Source organism: Danio rerio, chromosome 2 (assembly GCF_049306965.1).
Source record: "Danio rerio strain Tuebingen ecotype United States chromosome 2, GRCz12tu, whole genome shotgun sequence".
NCBI lineage: Eukaryota > Metazoa > Chordata > Actinopteri > Cypriniformes > Danionidae > Danio > Danio rerio.
Genome location: NC_133177.1, coordinates 28,055,929 through 28,070,433, shown reverse-complemented (window position 1 = coordinate 28,070,433; position 14,505 = coordinate 28,055,929). Strand labels below are relative to the sequence as shown.

The following is a 14,505-nucleotide window of genomic DNA, read 5'->3' as shown; positions in this document are numbered from 1 at the left end:
AGTTACACACATAATTACAACCTGTCAATCACTTTTTTCTGCGGGACTCGTGAATAGGCAGTGATCTGTGTCGTTATAATGACGTCGGTAAAAAAGGTGCACAACCAACAGAAACCAGCCAACAGTACCTGAGGTGTTAGCTAAAATGACTAAGTAAGTGTGTGAAAGTAAAAGATGGAAGCAGTCTACTGACTCGCTAACTGCCTTGGCCCGCTGTCTCAAACGCATGACAATGTGTGTGCATCTGTATCTGTGTGAATGAGTGTGTGTGGTCACGTGATGTGTGTTTTCAGCGGTAGTGAGGAAGGAGGGCTGCTCAGAAATGCTACACACCAGTGTGGATGTGGATCGTTGTCGTTTTAAAATGCCATTTAAAAACAAAGACATATTAGTGTAAACAGGGCCTGAGTGTGTATTTTTCGCAAGCGGATTTGCAACGGGTGAGGGGCGGAGGGTTGCGATGCGCATATCGTCTAACAATCCAACCGTAATACGTACATGGCAGAGCTTGAAAACTGTGTTTTTTTTGTCGACAACACGAACGTTGTCAACATAACTAACTGGAAATCCAAAATACTTCCACACCGGCGACTTCATTGAAAGAGGAGAGGGTTTAAGTTCTGTCGACGGGTCTCCTGCGTCTGCAGTTTAACAAGCAATTCAACAAGCCTGTTTATTCATGCTTGACAAGCCAAGCTAACGTGACATGGGGGCGTGGCAGCATCGACGATTCTATTTTTTGATTCGATAATCGAAGTTGAGCATAAATTTCGATCGTGACACCCCTACATGCACATATAGTTAGAAATGTAAATTCTTCATCAAATATTTCCCAAGTGATGTTTGACAGATTGTTCAAAACACTTATAAACCTAATAGCTTATATAGCTATTTTATAATAACTAATTGCTTTTTTCTTTACCACAATGACAATGCAAATAATATTGTACTGGATATTTTGCTAGATTTAGGGCTGCACGATATTGGAAAAATCTAACATTGCAATATTTTTTATTCTGCGATATATATTGCGATATGAATACAATTTAACTAGATGTGACGAATAATTATTTAGAAAAATGTACACAATTTTAGATTAATTAGGATGATTCTGTAGACAAGAAGCATATTTCAATACAATAATAAAAAACATACAAATTATATAAACAGTGTTTGATTGTTTTCCGAGGAGTTGAACTGTACTTAGGTAAACAGTAGTTGAATAATCAAATGTAAAACAATACTGCATAGTCATTCATTTTATAAACAATTCAATTCAGTACGATTTTTTAACCCTTTAAATCCGTCACACAGGCACAGGCCTCAAAAACACTTGTTTTATTTTGATATATTATATTACATAATTATAATCTAGATTCAATATTGTGTATACTCGTGATGTTACTACTGCGAATGATCACATTGTGATATCGATTCTAAAACGCTATATTGTGCAGCCCTAGTAGTTTTTAGCCTAAAATGCAATTTAAAAGTTAACTAGGCCAATTATGTTAAGTAGGCAAGTTAGGATAATTAAGCAAACTATTGGACAACAGTAGTTTGTTCTGTAGACAATCAAGAAAGCATTTTTTCAATTAGATATTTCAAAAGAAAATATAGGATAATATAGATTCAAAATATCATATATAACTAACATAATCTCTAATACAGAAAGAAACTTGGTGATCTTACATATGCTTTGTATTTTCTTCCCTTTAACAACAACAACTTTATACAGTAAAACTTCGGGAGGAACAAATCTTTTAAAACAATTGCCTTTAATAAAGAAAATATATATTACATATAAATAATAAAAACACAATTATAATAAATAAAATTAAATGTAAAAATTACAATGCAAGAAAAAAACAAAAAACTGCTTAAATGTAGTCAATCCACTTACTCCAAATTAGGAAAAAATATTCAGTCCTTAAAAAAAAAAAAGACGATAACTCTTCATTTAAACATTTTTTTTAATTACTTTTTTTACTAGCTGCCAGAAGAATAAATAATAGTTTCTTGTCTTTACTAGTCCATCCATTGAAGTTTATATTACCCAAATATAAAGATCCAAGTGAAAGGAGAAAACATCTTAATTGGAATAATAACATTAACCTTATAAATGCTTTTAAAACATTTAAAGAAATATTTTAGCCAAATTAAAATAAGACTTTTTCCAGAAGAAAAAAATTAAAGGAAACACTAGCTATGCATCCATCCATCTATTTCTTTGCACATTTTGGATACGCACATAAAAAAGGTTGATGAAAACACCAAAATGTGCATCAATTGAAAAAATTTGCATAAAAAACATATGTGCATAAGTGAGTAGGATAAACTTTATATTTAATATAACAATTTTTTCCAGTTAGCGCATTAAAAAAACGTCATGTAATTTTGTTATAAGAGATCATGTGATAATAAAAATGTGAGTGAATGGAAAAACCAACAGGCTGAGCAAACTTTAAAACATCTGAAATGTTGTTTTGGTCATTCTAAAACGACTTCACTGTTTTAATGTTATTGTTATTATATTATTAATTACCTCCAGAACTGTCAGGAGCGTCTGTGCTCCGTGTCTGATGCCTGCCCCATCTTCTGAGGCACAAGTGATTTATTAAATGAAGAAAAGATTCACGCAGCTTTTACTCTCCTATTTATTCTCCTACAAGCTTTTACTGTTAATCAGGAAGTGATTATTTTGTTCTCTTTGACTTCTTAAATGGAAATGCTGCTTTATTGGCACGACTTTTATGCGATATTGATGCATAAAGTTAATTCGCATTTTTGGATGGAAACATAGCTAATGTGAAAATTTCCTTTCTCAGAAAATCCTCACTTGGGAAATATTTGAAAAAGAATGGCAAATTTTACAGGAAAGCTAATAATTTTGTGTTACACTCTTAAATTACAGCCACATGTTTAATTAGACCAGTAATTTACCTTGAAATATCTCCCCAGTACCATTCAGCTTCACTCAGTAAGCTGTCGCTTCCATTAGTCACAGATGAGGCCATGGCTTTGGCTTTGGGCGGTTTTGGAGGAAGAGCTGGATAAACAAGGGAAATACGATACAAATATTTATGATTAAAATAAATAAATCTCTTTTCATCTCTACACGGCTGGGGCCAGTGTTTGCTTTCATGGATCCTCATCACCGCAGAAACGCGTGATGTTATCTTTCAGAGTCTCTAGAGTCACCTGTCTTGCTCAAGGGTGTAACAGAGATCGCTGAGGGATCAGTCCCTTCGGCTGACAGGCCAGATATCTGGCAACAGCATGAGCTTTTCTCTTCTGAACTAAATGCTACTCTACAGGGATGATGAAGCTCTTCTGGTGTAATTTGTTAGCAAATCCATGATGGCTTCCAGAAAGATTTTTAGGTTCTCTAAAGACAGCTCTTGCTCTCCAAGGCTGCATTAATTTGATCAGAAAAACAGCAATCACAGCAGCAATATTGTGAAATATTAATGCCTGTGAGGTAAAGCTAAAGTTCCAGTCAGTCCTAACCATAATAAATCATTATAATATGCTGAATAATTTTGCTGAAAAGAGTGAGTCTCTGCTTTCTTTGACTAGAACTTCTATAGCTTATTTATTTCCTCTTTTTCATAGATATCTTACCTTGAAAACCTGATAAAAGCATAAGCATCCCACAATGCAAATATATTGTACAAACTGAAGAGAGCTTAATTTTCTAAATGGTAAAATTAAGTACTTTAAGCACTTTGAATATAGTATATTTTACATATTCATGTAATATATTTTTATTTTATCATTTAAATTGCCATGTTTTGGTCTAAATCACAAAATAAACATAAATTATTCAATCCTGAGAAACCAGTTTATAATCTAATATTCACAATTTTTACACAACAGCGGTCTGGCATATTAACTGAATTGAAATTGTAAAAATAATCAAGGAAAGCTGCGATTGTCATGCACATCCTGTCAGGGAAGCAGGGTTGTGTGATCAACAGCAAATTTCCTTCGAAGGCCAGAGGGCGCTTTTAAGCAGAAACTCCAAATACCCACAAAGAAAATTATACTAGCGCTACAGCACAAACAGAAGATTTAACTGCTTTAATCGATTCAGCATGACCAATAATAACACAACTATGTTACTACAATTGACTTAAATCAATTTCATCATTGTCTGATTTTAATTTTGAACTCAATTTTGCGTAACTTTTCAGTGGACAACCGTGCTGTGTAGTAAATGCTGCTCCATCTAAATGCAATGACTTTGGGTTTAGTAGAACCAGCTTTACTGACAAAATCCACAAGTATGAAATCATCTCACAAAAGGATTTAACTCAAACGATGAAGTTTGGCTGAAGTTTTTACGCAAGTTTGGACAAAAAGAAATAAAAAATTTTGTTATATGTGGTATTTTCACATGCAGCATTTACTACACAGAGCCGTGGTTTACTGAAAAGCGACCCAAACAGGTGTTATTATCACAGAACAATTTATCTCAATTTCAGTGTTTGATTAAACTGGTTTTAATTTTAAACTAAATTTTGTGTAACATTTTAGAGAAATATAGTGCTGGGTAGTAAATGCTGCTCCATATGTAAGCAATGGCTATAGGTTAAATAGAATCGGCTTTACTGACAAAATGCACATGAAAATCAACTTTGATTAATTGGTCGGCCCTAACAAGTGTTTATAGAGGAAAAGACAAAGCTTCTTTTTTTAACACACTACTTGGCATAATCATATAAATATAATCATATTTGGCATCAAACAGCTAGTAAACACAGATGACGATGATAAATCTCACTGACAGTCTATCAGTAAAAAAATTTAAAAAGCATCATTATTATTAATACAAACAAACCGGGAGGAGTCGGCTCTTGTTCCCAAATTCTCTCCAAAAGAAGTCTCTCAACTGCAGCTGCAGGAAACGCCTCATCTTCCTCTGACCTGCCAATCAGGCATAGAGAAGATTAGTATGTGTGCTCATATTCGGCAGCAGATTTTCAAAAGTTAAAAGCAGCTAAATGTTGAGCTCACCCGCTCACAGGGCCCCTGAACAGGAGAGGGCCGAAGATCTGGCCCAGGGTGTAAATGTCGAGGCCGTTCTGCTCAGCGGACTGACAGACCTTGTCCAGGTGTTGAAGCAAATAATGCAGTGTCAGCAGGTTCTGCAGAGGAACCTCAGGCTTGTCCAGGACCTGCTGAAGCAGCTCACGTCTCCTCACGGAGGGGACGTCTGTTCCGGAATGACACCAACATTAGCACGTTTTAAATATAAATTTTTTTTTGTTATAGAAAATAATAAATAATAATAATAATTTACATTGTCATTTAGCAGACACTTTTGTCCAAAGCAACTTAAAATTAAGGCATTCAGCAATTCATCAAGAAGAGGCATTACACACAAGAAGTGCTAATTATACAAAGGAACTGTTTGTGCTCAGTATATTTGGTATATATACACATATATGGTGTTTTTGGATAGGGGGGGCTCTGAAGCTCTGTTGCATGTGTTTCTACAGGTGAGTGTTTCTACAGGTGGTTTGTCGAGTTCACTCACTTGTGTGAAGCACATTTTATAAATGAACAATGTTTTTTTTATATGGAATGATTGTAAGAACGTGTCTGGTGCAAATGTGCAAAAAACTGGTTCAAGTGTCGGATAAAGTGTCAAAAGGGAGAAAGAGTATGTTTTCTACTGGTGGTTTGTCAAGCCCACTCAACTGTGTAAGGCAAAGTCATAATTAATAATGTTTTAGGGTTAATGTGTGGTGAGGTAATAATAATAATAATAATAATTATTATTATTATTATTATTATTATAATTAGTAGTAGTAGTAGTAGTAGCAGTAGTACTACAACTAATAGTAGTAGTATTATATATAATAACTTACAACTTAATATCATTACAGGTCTTGTTTTTTAATAAATTGATTAATAAAAATATAATTTATCATTAGCAACAGAAGTACTAGCAGTAATATTAAATACAAATATAATTAAATACTTCACAGTTCAGTAACAGTACATTTAATGTTTTTTTTAGATAATAAAAACTATAATATTAATAATAAACTGAAAATATACGTTATAGCGTGTAAAACATATACCAAACATCTATTAATAGCTAACTATTACAGCTATTATTTCAAAACAATACTTAGACCACTGACAAAAGGTTTTCATATTTTGAAAATGTATCATTTAATAAATTCATTTAAGCAACATGAACATAGAAAGGTCTAATGAAGACTAGTAGACTAATGAAGACGGTCACATAGCCCTCTAAAAATAACGACAAACAACTACACATTGCAACGACGCATGGTGCAAGCTCTGTGATTGGTCAGTTTGGTAGTGATGATGTGCATGGGCAGTGCTGAGAGCCACAAGCACTTTAGAGCGAGTGTTTACAAGCGTCCATTCGCATGAAGGAGCTCCAGATGAAAACTTTTGTTTTGTGTTCACCTTATGATTCAAATTGTTGCATGTCCAACAGTTTCCACAGCTGAATGAGCGAGTTTTAGTTACTTGTAATTCAGAAAAACAAAACACCTGTGAAGAAACTCGACACAGAGGAACATAAAAACCTACTGCCAGCTAGCGTTTCGGATGTGTTATTGCAGAGCAACACAAACAGCACGCACAAGTAAAAATGCAAGACTACACGCAGGCAGGCGCCATGGGTCATGCCAATCACTCGCTGCAAAAATAGAAATCAGCCTTTATAGCTAATACAAATATCAACACTGTTAAATAGAGAAAATAAATATTTAAACAATATACACAAGCCTATACGAAGATAGGGATGTGTGTTTGTGAATGACATCATCGCCAGCACACAGGTCATCAAAAGATCCAGCAAACACGAGGCAGACACTGAAAATCAGTGCTATTTGCTCATATAATTCTGTTACTTTCTAGATCCACGCTGCTCTTTTCAACCTGCACGGATGAGTGAAAAATGGCACGTACCCGATTCGAGCTGCACTGCTGCCTGAAGGTCTGTATAAACACAGGGAGGGATGATGGGGGCAGGAAGGTCCTGGAGGTACCGAATCACAGCCTCCGAAAGCGCATGAATGTCCCACTGTCCCACGTCCAGATCCTGCAGCTCTGCGTGGGGACAAATGACGGCGGTCAAACACGGCAGACATGTACGAAATACAGAAATGTTCTGATACTATGGTAATCGCTGGGTGACTCGATCAAACCCTTAGTAGTTCTTCACAATTTGGAAGAAAAGAAAGCAACGCATTTCAAAAGTTCAGAAGTTTCCCAGAAGTTTTTGTCAAAATAAAACTTCAGTATAATGTCAATGTAATTTTATTGTTGTTATTACAGTAGATATGATTGCAGTTTATTTTATTCACCATATCACAGTTAATATTTAAAATAAATATATATATATTTTTTTTATAAGTGGTATTAGTAGTAGTATATTATTATTAAATACTTTAATAATTACCATTTAAGTTACCATTTAAATTACCATTTAAGTACCATTTAAACTTTTCAAAAACTTTTTGAGAGTAATTTGATTTAATCATAATAAATTATGTGTGAGATTAGTTCTAAATGAATAAAAAATAACATAACACACATAAAAATAACACGCACACACACACACACACACACACACACACACACACACACACACACACACACACACATTCAAAACCAATTCAAATCCTCAAGAGCTGAACCTGTATGCTTCAAGGTTATTACAGTTAATGAAAACGAAGAAAAAAAAAGAAGAAAAAAAAAACATTTTCGTGACCTGAAATAGAAATAAAAACTAGATTTTTTTTAAAACTAGAACTAACTAGAACTGTATAGTTTATGAACAAGACTAGCTGAAACTAACTAAAATTATAGCAAAAACATCCTTCGTTTTCGTCTTTGTAAATGTTTTTAATATATAAGCCTTCTGTATGCCATTTACAAGTAAATCTATTTACTTCACACTCGACCTGAATCATTTGAAACTAGTCGCGTCTCCAGTAAGCTCTCTTGTCCACAAACTACTAACTTTTTAACATGCCTAATACCACCCCTCTGACACGAAAATAAACCAGTAAATACTGAGTTATTCAGTTATTAGAACAGTATAATAAGATCAGATTTGGGAAGCGGTGAATGGATAATACTGCACAGCAGGTGAAGCAAACACAAACAGTCCACGACAGCCTGCTATGACTGAACTAAACTTGAACAACTGCAGTGCGTGTAAACCAAGGACATAAATAAGAGTTTTATGAAAAGTGTTTTGAAGGTTTATTTCATAACAGAAAATCGTAATGGAGTTGAAATAAGTGAATCATGCTTCAGTTGGGTTGCAAAGCATAATTGTAAGAAACTTTTCAGTTCATGAGTCCAAACTTGAGAAGATCCGGTTCACATTAAAGATCTGAACTTCCTATCACTACTGTGCGTCTAACCTCAGAAGCAGCCTTGCACACATATTTTACTTAAGGCAGCTATCTTGTGGGCTATTGCATTTGAACTTGAAAATGTGTAGATGGTAGTGGTAGATAATAGTGGTCATGTGTCCTCTGAATACATGTTTTAAAAAATGTATCTTTGATTAAGTTTTTTTTTTTAAATTTTGAATCTTGCACCTAACAAATATCCTTATTTATAAAAAAAACTAAATACTAAAACAAATAAAAACTAAACTAAAACCAAGCAATTTCTAAATATAGAAACTAATAAAAACTAGTAAATCTGCCTCTAAAAACTAAAACTAACAGAATAAAAAGTAAAACTAATGAAAAATCCAAAACTATTATAACCTTGGTATGTTTGCAGACATGCAACTAAAAAACGGTCCAGTGCAGGAAAGAGCAAATCTACAAGGGGGGAAAAAGTGTGCAATAACTCACCGCTGAGGCTCGGTCGCTGATTGTCAGAGGCTGAAGTCCTGTACAGTGTCCTGCAGTCCAGACCTAGCAGAGAATCGAGGCATTAGCTCACCTCTCAAAAATAGCCCTTCCATGCCAGCCTGGATTAGAGGAGCAGTTACATCTAAACATTAAATGTAAAAGCCTGCAGATATAAATATATCCAGTCACGCTATCAGAACTGGGAAAAGAGCCCAGCCGAATCCCTGAGCTTTGCTGCAGTTGGGGAAGAAGTGAGAAGACGGAGAAAGAGTAGGACTGAAATCTGCATCTTAATAACTGCCATATGGTGTCATAAAAACCATTTCACACCTCTGCTTTTAATATCATTTTCAATGTGGAAATATCTATTAAAATAAATCCATTAAAGGTGACAACGGATGATTTTTTCTCTTCTGTGCATTTTTTATTAAATATTTAGTTTGGTTTCTGCTGTGTCTGCCAGCTTAGAAAAGCTAAAAAGAAAACATGCAGCCAGTTTCTTATAAAAGGTTTGAGTTTTAAAACGAGTCATCCTGTGACCCGTTTCAGTTTTGATGTAACTACCTAGTCTTTTAACTTAAATTTAACAAACGAACCATCAAAAAGTGTGACCAGTTATCCTGTTCTGTATTTACAGGAGTCCTTACACAAAAGAGACAACCGTAAAATGGCTTAATTTTAAATATGAAGGGAATATCCTAGTACGAGTGGGCAAAAACTGGCTCGTGTGAACCAAGAAAGCTTTCCCAGATTGCTTTTTAAAGCTCAGGGTGAGCATCAGCTCATTTTCATTTAAAGAGCTGTGAATTGGGGTGTTTTTGACAGTAAAAAGTGTGTTCATTTACACTACAATTAAGAAATTGTAACCAAAATAAGTTATAGACCAGGGCTTTCAGACTCCAGTCCGGGTCTGGACAGAATTCAATCTGGACCCACCTCCAGTTCATATTTCAAGAGCACTAATTGTGTGTAAGAGATTCAATATCCAAAAGAGGCATTGTTTCACTACATATTCTCAAATTTGCAAACATCACCACCAGAAAAATACTGAACAATAAATGATGATTAAAAATAGGGCTGCACGATAGGGATGCTCCTATCGATCGGCACCGGCCAATAATCACATTTCATGACTCGATCAGTACACACTAATCAGGCCGATCTCATGAACCTCTGACAAGTGTTTGTCTCTCTCTCTCTCTCTCTCTCATCGTGTAATCGAGCTGCTGTAAGGCTCTTCAGTACTGCGATCATTGTGTTGCTGTCAATAGTTGGAGTCTATCAATATATTTAAATGGCATTGCATGTATTTAGGCTTTTTTAAATTTTGCTTTAAGAACTTAAAATGTCTGTGTTTTCAAAAATATTGCAAGTTCACTAAACCCTGGCTGGAAATATTAGGGAAATAAAAAACATAAAAAAATATTTAATAATATTTAATAACACAACTTTTTGTAATATATTTTTAATTGCAATAAACAGTAGGTTTTATGCTTATTTCCTTTAAGTAATGGATTTATAGGTGTGCACATTTTATTTTTATTAATTAAATATTAGGGCTGTAACGATACACCAAACCCACGATTCGGTTCGTATCACGATTTTTGACCCACGATTCGATTCGTATCACGATTTTTTATTTAATTTTTTTTGTGTGGGGTGGGAAAAAAAAAAGATTTTTAAAACTATTTTTAATTAAATAACATTTGAAAAATCTTTATAAACTAAACATCAAAGTTCAATATTAACTATGCAAATTATTAACAATATAAATAGCCATATATAAAATAAATAAATAGCCAAAGCTATATCACTTCTGTTTTCTTTGTAACAAAATACTGTTGAAAAACCAAACTAAACTCCATTGTTTAGATGGTTCAAGCATGTTGAAAATTATTTTTCAATCAAGTTCTCTTGCATAGAAAAGGTAAATTAAATAGCTAGGGATGCTCATTTCGTTAATTTTGCTAACCGACAACCGCCGCTCATTAATCGGTTATTAACGGTGAACTGGTCAGATTACTATTAATTTTATATTAAACAAATTGACGTGTCTATTTTGTGTATGACACATTAAATATTGCATTTTAAAATACTGATTTATTTTTATATATTAATAGCGGAACAGAACAACAGAGCATCTTCACGCACCTGCAGTGTTTAGCACAGAAGAGCAGAATAATCTAAATAAAATGAATAAAATAAATAGGACTGCCCTAAATTATTTTCACTTAAATAATTCATTTATTTTACAAAACGAAAATGACTGATTCTTTTTAATAACCGGCATAGGCTGTTTTTCCAATCATGTTTATTTCTTCCGTCAAATAAAAATCGCAGACTTCCTCAAATTGCTTGCTCCACGGAAAATATGCATTTATTTAATGCCCCGCTGTTATTATTATAATCACAAAACCTTTTACATTTTAATAGAAATCCTTATTTTAAAGATTATGTCCTGATATAGCCTATGGTTTCCTCTCTCTCCCTCGCGGTTCAAGTGCGCGCGCTGCCTGATGAAAAGACAACAACACGCGCGCATATGTAGACTTTTTGTAAACAGTTTGTTTAAATATGATATTGCATTAATCTGCGTACATGTTTTAAGCTGTAAAATAAAAAGTAAAGCCTATTTGTTGCGTTTATTACGCAGATCCAGGTCAACATAAGCGCTGGTTTAGTATCAACAGGTCTGTATCAAACAGCAATATTCTTCTTCCATTTTGCTTCTTTAGCAAATGTGTCTGTAGGCACGGGTTATACGTTATCATCCCGCAAATTAAGTATGCCTTGCAGTTAAACAAGTGGCCGAAAACAAGGCGCACCTTACTGCCTTTATGTTGACAAGGAAAAAAGAAGAGGCGCGGTCCTCTTATGAAACGACTGAATCAGCTGGGTATCGATTGTGCAAAAGTGTTGCTGTCTGTGTTATTACAATTGTAATATTTAATACTATTGTGATATTCAAGATTTGTATATTCATACAGCTCTGGATAACTTAAAACAACGATTAGAGAGCGGTGTTAATGCGTCCTGAAGTAAAGCGAAACGGCTATAAACTCCAGCAAGATAGAGTGATTATATGCAGAGCCATATAGGCTACCTTTATCTCTAAATAAAGTAGGCTATAACTATAGAAACGGTGTTTATTTTAACTGAAAGCTTCGTCGTGTTTTCTGACCTCACGCACCTGTCAGTCAGCACTCTCAAAGGTTCAAACAGAAAGCGCACTGCACAGTTACAGAAAAGTTTGGCTGATACCTAACATCTGGTGAACGCCCATCCCTCTCTGCGCAGCCACATTAACAGTGTGATCAAATCATCGTATATGCGCTGAAAATCCGGCCGCTTTGACAGCATTGGCAATGTTTCTGGCGTTGTCGGTTGTCAAGCGGGGTTAAGTTGGTTTTGTTTTTGATATTCTTGACACATTCAGACGGCCCCTTACTAAGAGCTCCGTGCGAGCTCTCCCGGCTAAATATTGCAAGGGCTTAAACGGAGCAGTGCTTGTAATGTCGAACGAAAAAAAGTGTTAATTAGCTCAACTTTTGCAGGCACACGTGACGTTATTGGAAAGGTATCACGGGGTGGGTGTGTCGCGATTCTCCCTTATCACACCGCGACACAGGATCGTAGATCTGAGTGTCGCGATTTCGATTTTATATCGTGTATCGTTACAGCCCTATTAAATATGCACTCCAAACTTTTTCTTGATTGAGACAGCTTACAATTTTCCTTCATCCCTTACAATGTTTCCAAATTGCAATAGGAGTTATTTTTATAACCATTTATTATCTGTTTTATTAACATTTTCTGTAAAGCTGCTTCTGACCGCAACATGTCCATGTTAAATGGTTATAAGGCATATGAAAAATCCTTAATTTACTAAGAGATCTCCTTGCTTTATGCAAAGTTACAAAAAGTTTCAGAATCAGTACTCAGTACTTAAGTTATATAAGTTGTAGTCACGCTTTATTGTAACGCTCACTTCACGCTATTAGCAAATCAAAATTATGACTTCTGCTTCAATAAACTTTGCTCTTTATTCATAGATATTAAGGTAGTTTAGGTATAGGGTTAGGGATGTAGAATAAGATCTTGCAGAACATTTAGTTTATAAGTACTAATAAGGAGCCAATATCTTAATAACATGAATGCTAATAGGCAATTAATTAATAGTAAGCATTGGTCCCTAAAGTGTTACCAAATGTAATAATTTAGAATAATTGGGATGATTCTGTAGGGAAGTGAATAATGCATCAAATATAATAATGTAAACTGCAAACGTGGTTTTGTAAATATAAATGTAAAAACTACACTGCAAAGACTTTATTGTATGAATAATGCAATATTAAACTTTTGTGTCTGAATACTTTAATCGCTCTCAGGCCTTAAAAACATGCAAATTATAAAATTTCACTTCGTTGTGGTAAAACTCTGCAACGAGTCCACAATTCTCATGTTCTGAACTGTGTTTTTTGTTTAAATATAATCGTAACTCAGCAATGCATATCTACGTGATGTGACTATTGCCGATGCACACATAGTGATATTGATGCCGAAACAATATATTGTGCAGCCCTAGTTAAAAATTCTTGATTCTTTTTACATATTAGTCAACGTTCTGATTATCATTTGAGTATCTCCATAAATTTACAAAATACAACCAGACAACAAAATGATCAGGCTAATTACAGAACTCTGTGAAAACCTTTAGAACACACGTTTTTATAAAACATGTCTGGTGTATGAAAGACTGCTGAAGCAGAAATATAGGAAAAAAACTCACCTTAGATTTGTTTACACAAAAAGACAAAAGGCACTACAAAGTGTATTTTAGATGTTTTCTTCACACTGACCTCAAAAAAATCTAGATGAACTCAAAAGCTCAAAATTTTAAAATTGATGTACATAGAAAAAAAAGGTCTAGTGTATGTGTTTTTTTTTTTTTTTGCTCTTTTCTTGTGGCCGGAGGCTCTGTTCACTCTAGATTTTGAGCTCTGCGTATCATGTGTCAGCTTCTCTAACAAACAAACCACAAACAATAAAGCTCTTTACATGACAGTCAATGACAAAAAGTATTACCTGACCGCTCAACTGCTTCGATCAGCTTAATCAGATTAGGGGGAGCAGTTTCCGGGTGCATGAACTGTTTGGTCAAGTCTAGGTCTGGAACAACTGAAACAGCAGAAAGAGGGGAGAAAAGAGAGAATTTCCATCAAATTTCTGCTTATGTGTTAATATGCAACATCTGAAATACATAAGAGTTTAAAAAGCATTAATACATTGATGTTCATTTGCATCACAGGATAACAGATCTTGAATTTATTCTCACTTTTTCCCTAGACAATGTTAACTTTCAGTAGCAAGATCATAACTGAAGTATACAATTTTGAAGATCTATTTAATGGGGGGAAAAGGGGTACTTAACTGTGAAAAAAAGTTCATTTTTATTATGATTTGTATTCTAGTCCATTAGTTAATGTTAGTTAAATGTTTTTACTAACATTAAGTATGAATAATCTTGTAAAGCATTTAATAATCATAGTTAAACATTAACTAATGTATTATTACAATCTAAAGTTGTGCTTGTTCACATTGCTGAATGCAAATTGATTTAACATGAACTAACCATGTA

The 14,505-nt window shown here is 34.3% G+C and overlaps 1 protein-coding gene across 3 annotated transcripts in view; it reads right to left on the bottom strand.

Moving 5' to 3' along the window:
- pik3r2 (phosphoinositide-3-kinase, regulatory subunit 2 (beta)) overlaps positions 1–14,505 on the bottom strand; it is a 56,290-nt gene that overhangs the window by 12,969 nt on the left and 28,816 nt on the right. For all 3 annotated transcript variants that reach the window (XM_005163369.6, XM_005163370.6, NM_212822.2), the window contains 6 exons: positions 13,953–14,045; positions 8,868–8,930; positions 6,958–7,098; positions 5,020–5,218; positions 4,844–4,929; positions 2,944–3,049 (listed from right to left, as the gene is read on the bottom strand). In XM_005163369.6, coding sequence (XP_005163426.1) covers positions 2,944–3,049; positions 4,844–4,929; positions 5,020–5,218; positions 6,958–7,098; positions 8,868–8,930; positions 13,953–14,045 — 688 coding nt within the window. The remainder of the gene's footprint in view (positions 1–2,943; positions 3,050–4,843; positions 4,930–5,019; positions 5,219–6,957; positions 7,099–8,867; positions 8,931–13,952; positions 14,046–14,505) is intronic.